The sequence below is a fragment of the Limulus polyphemus genome, unplaced genomic scaffold, assembly GCF_000517525.1.
Source record: "Limulus polyphemus unplaced genomic scaffold, Limulus_polyphemus-2.1.2 Scaffold3990, whole genome shotgun sequence".
NCBI lineage: Eukaryota > Metazoa > Arthropoda > Merostomata > Xiphosura > Limulidae > Limulus > Limulus polyphemus.
In genome coordinates, this window is record NW_013669600.1 from 44,398 (window position 1) to 49,294 (window position 4,897).

Below are 4,897 nucleotides of genomic sequence, written 5' to 3' on the forward strand. Positions count from 1 at the left end.
TCTGTTCAATGAATTCTCCACAGATTGGGTTATCATTGCAGAGCAGCTAGACGGAAGACCTTATTAAGACCTGCCAACATAGTCCGACGAAAGAAGTGGGCAAGTGATATGATGACCAAGTCTCTGGACTTTTGGAAGACTGTATTGCTCTCAGACGAATCAAGATTCGCTCAATTTCGGACAGTGGAAGGACATGGGTCTGGAGAATGCCTCACCAAGAGTTTTGGCTCAACAGATTACAGCCAACTGTGAAGCATGGTGGTTTCAGCGTGATGGTTTGGGGAGCTGTTTGGGTTGGTGGAAGATCGAGCTTAGTGGAGTGCGTTGGCAACATAAATTTTGCGAAATACGTCGAAATATTGGAGGAAGGACTCTTGCCACTTTATTCCTCGGGTTTCGTGGACAAGAACACAACGTTGTTCCAGGAAGATGGAGCACCGTGTCACATTGCTAGAAACACTCAAAAGTGGCAAGAAAAAAATGGTATCCAGAAGTTGCCCTGGCCGAGCCAATCTCCTGACATGAACCCCATCGAAAACCTCTGGGCCATACTCGACCAGCAATTCAAGAAACTACCAAAAACCAACTTCGAAGAGCGATCTACTCCAAGTTTTGAAGCAACAGTGGGTGAAAATCCCACAATCTAAAATTGACGAGATGATTCTTTCGATGCCCCAAAGGATCAACGAACTCCACAAAGCAAAAGGAAGATCTACTAAATATTAATTAAATTATAAATATATCAATTTATGTGAATATGACTGAAAATTTTCATTTTTTCTGAAAAGGTGGTGTCTATTTACTTGTGACCACGCTGTGTATGAGGCAAGAAAGAGAGAGAGGATAACTGGGAGAGGAAGGGGGATCTAAGTATCTAAGGCAAAAGCAGTCAAAGAGGTGCTAACAACAAGCCCAAAGAAGGCAAGAAGTATGTAAACTGGGGCCCAAAAAGAGGAAATGAATAGGGTAGAAGGTACAGAGAAAGAGGAAGAACTAGCTTGGCTGAGAAAATCAATAGCCAGAGCCAAAGGAGAAGGAAGAGAGGACCATAAGAGAGGAAGCTCAGAGATAAGCAGGGTGGCAAAAGCATCCACGAACACCACAGAAGACCTAGAGTTGTAGAGGCTACTTCTTTGGGAACTATTTCCCTGTAGTTTAATCACACATTTACTAATACCACAAAACCTCTGTTAAATCCAACTTCACAAATAATATGTTTGTGGTGAACAGAATACTCACTTCCAATTCTAAAAGCATAAAGGATTTCTTCCAGTTTCTGGGTTTGAACTACTTGGTTAGCAAAAGATTCAGGAATTACACTCTTTGTAGTATCTTTGACATCTTCTTCCAGTTTATGCTCCTAAATGGCATAGATAAATTACAATGTCATATCCATCTGCACTAACAGATAAGCATTGGGGATTTTATCCCATGTAGTTCCAGAGATAAAGTAACATACTTCTTTATATGGGCCAAAAAAGTAGCTTATTTGAGTTAAAAGAAGATAGAGCTTAATAACAGAAGTAGTAATAGCAACATAAACCATCACACATAATAATAATGATCTCTCAATTACAGACTCTAGTTACAAATTAACATTATTTCAATTTCTGAGAAGAGCTGTCTTCCTCAGCAGAAAAATAAAAAAATTGTGAGAAAAATATTAATTTAAGAAAAAAGTTTTGAACCTTATAAAATACTCATTTTACAGACATGAAATCTAAACTTTCACAAATAAAACTGATAAACAGGTAGAAAAGGATACTACTTAAACTAAAATATTACAATTTAATGTAAGAAAAAACAACTCCAGGCTTTATTAGCAGTCAAAAAAATACCTCTCTTTTTTTAGGAAATGCTTACCTAACAAATCTTAGAATATACTGAATTTGTTGATTAAATTTACCTAAACCACCACAGAATAAATCTGAAATAGTAATAATTTTTAACTTCTTGTATTGTTTAAACTTGGATCTAAAGAGTCTAAGAAAAAAAAAACGACTGTGTTACAACATCCATATTGGTTGTTAAAATTGACCTACATGAGTTTCAATTAATACTTTTGGTTATGAACTTTCCCAAACACTTGCTCCAGTGTAAATAATAATCAGAAGTATTGAATGAGAGCAGTAACAGACAAAGTACATAAGACTATCATTACAAAATATTCTAGCTAGGTGAACTATGGAGGAGCTCATTGACATTTGAAACATCTTCAAGATCTAAGACATTGTTTTATATTTTGAAGAAAATGCTTCAGATGAAACTTTTTTAATTTGAGTTCTAGTTTTCTTTGTATTCCCTTTTGTTTGGAAACTCTCTTTGCCTTCATCAAATCAAGGTCACATTCACATCGATTGTACATATTACACTTGAAACACATTTTCATTGCATTGTTGTAAGTAACAGGAAGAATTAAGATTGTATTTTGATGATTTCATAGCATTCTAAATTCATTTTCTATACTTCATATGATGTAATAGCAGAAAACAGAAATTCACTTTTGACAAGCAAATATGAAATATAGGTAAACGGAAAGACAAAAATTTTAAATAACTCTCTAATGAAAAATATTATAAACATTTTATTTCCACAGAATGGAAGCCTTAATACACAGTTATTTTCATTTTCAGTAAATTTGAAAATTTTTAGATGTTAGGTACACCAGAATTTTCACCAATCCAGGCCTAGTTAAGTATCATATCTAGTTGTTGTTTTTTATCTGCCTTAAGAAACTAATTATAAAATCTAATTGAATGGCTAATAATGTACATACTGTATATGTAAGTTCTGCTTTCAAGACATTTAAAGCAAAAGTAAATGATTTGCATTTAAAAATACTTTTATAAAATTTTGAATGTAACAGTTCAACTGTTCTTTAAATTTACATTGCTTGCAACCTATATATATTATGCACAATGAGCTAAAGAATTATAACAAATACATTTAATTATAGAACACTATGAGATATCAGGCAAAACTCTGTTTAAACACAGCTAATATTCAAGTAATGTGGTGTATGTTTTAATCTTAACTAAAGGAATTGAACTGAGGCACTTCAACTGTCACTGAACATTTCTCAACTTTTAATGATCTTGTTTTTGTTTCTTTTCCAGAAACTATTAAAATATTACACAGCATTTTGGTAAAAAGCAATGAAAAATAGTAAATAGTAAAAACTGCAAACTTAAAAAGTTAAAACTGCACAATGCTGTGATTCAGCAACAGAAAAGGACAGTTACTTAATTTATAATAAAGGCAGAAAGGCATTTGTCACATGTGAATGTTGTGAATATTAGAGTTGTATTTCACAATCCTAGAGTATCTACGTTAGTAATAATTGTCTTTACACATATTCAAGGGGTGATTAACTCCCAGTTCATAATAGCTTTAGCAAACCTCTGTATCGTCCCTCCACTTGAATATGATCCCTAGAGGGAAAAACAAGTATAAGGCCAGAGATGAGAATTAAAGCAACTTTGCAACATTTTGTTTAGAAGGACATTAACTAACTTCAAAACATTCAGATACTAAAAAATCCTAAATATGCTAGAATATAGAAAATTTCTTTTCCAGTTATAAAAAAAACTAAAATTTTGTAATTTTCAACAATTACACTCTCTACTTCCTTATCTCAGGCCTTTTCAAGCTTGAACCTTTAAAATTAAGTTTAAGTGACTAAATCTAGCAAATATCTAACTTAGTTACAGTTTTTATAAATTACCTTCACAGATGACACGCTAAGATGTGATGATATGTCATTATGTAAAAACAACAAAGTCTTTCTTAAAAACAAAGATATTCTAACAGTAGATAAACTGAATGAAATTAAACTTATTACTAAACTTAAAATGAAACATTATGTAAAACTGAGTATAACAGAAACTAAAATAACATGTACAATAAATGTGTAGAACTCAAAATGAAAACTATACTAAAATTGTATGGTATTGTATTTTTATATAACGTTTAGTCTGCTCTGAGTAAGTAGGCTAGGCTAGGCTAAACTTAACTTTAAGGATTTTAGAGCTTAAGACTTTACTTATAGTACACTAAGGTTTTTAACTCTCCCAACACGGGGTCGGTCAATTTGACTGAGTCATGTGATCTTTTGTACTCATTTAAGGTTGATATAAATTTGATACTTATAACTCTCTATATATTGGGCATATCTTCACGAAATTTGGCAGTCTTTCAGTTAATATTACAAGTCTTTCACATACAAAAAGTCATATTTCTTAGTGAAGTATTTCTAATAAAATAAAGTTTTGTCCATGAATATATTGAGTATTTGTTTTGAATAGTCCGTATGCAAAGTAATTTTCATGTTACAATTCAAAATACTTTTCATCATCTCAAAAATCTCCAATTAGCTTTGTGTAATCCCTAAAACCTCCTAAATGCTTTTCATGTGTTTTTTTTGCACTAAATCCTTATAGTTTATATGTTATTTTCTCTACCCTATCTCAAAACAGAATCGGTCAATTCGATCTACCTCGTAACCACCAAAAAAATCTAAATTAACCTTCTTTTCTTTCTAGTAAGACTTCAAATTTTAACATGAAACTACATTTGTTTATACTAAGTAGCACTAAGTTCGTAACATTATACATCTATTTATCATTAAATTTTATTGTTTTATTGCCCTTTAAACTGTGTCTAACTACTATCCCCGTCATTATAAGTTGTAAAACACTCGGGGAAGGTGCAGCTCACGTTACGCTATGGAATTACATTATCCACAAGCTGCTCGCATACGTGCCCTGTGAACCATTTTAACTATATTATTATTATTACTTATTTTACCTAATCTAGTCTTAAATAACTTAAAAAGATCTGTACTTTTAATTTTAGTTACTTTTATAATTATAAATAAGGAATAAATATGAAAAACAAG

The 4,897-nt window shown here is 32.1% G+C and overlaps 1 protein-coding gene across 2 annotated transcripts in view; it reads right to left on the bottom strand.

Annotated features, from left to right (window-relative positions):
* Positions 1-4,897, bottom strand: part of LOC106470419 — an 82,812-nt gene that overhangs the window by 41,419 nt on the left and 36,496 nt on the right. For both annotated transcript variants that reach the window (XM_013930975.2, XM_022399004.1), the window contains exon 3: positions 1,240-1,360. In XM_013930975.2, the coding sequence (XP_013786429.1) occupies positions 1,240-1,360 (121 nt within the window). The remainder of the gene's footprint in view (positions 1-1,239; positions 1,361-4,897) is intronic.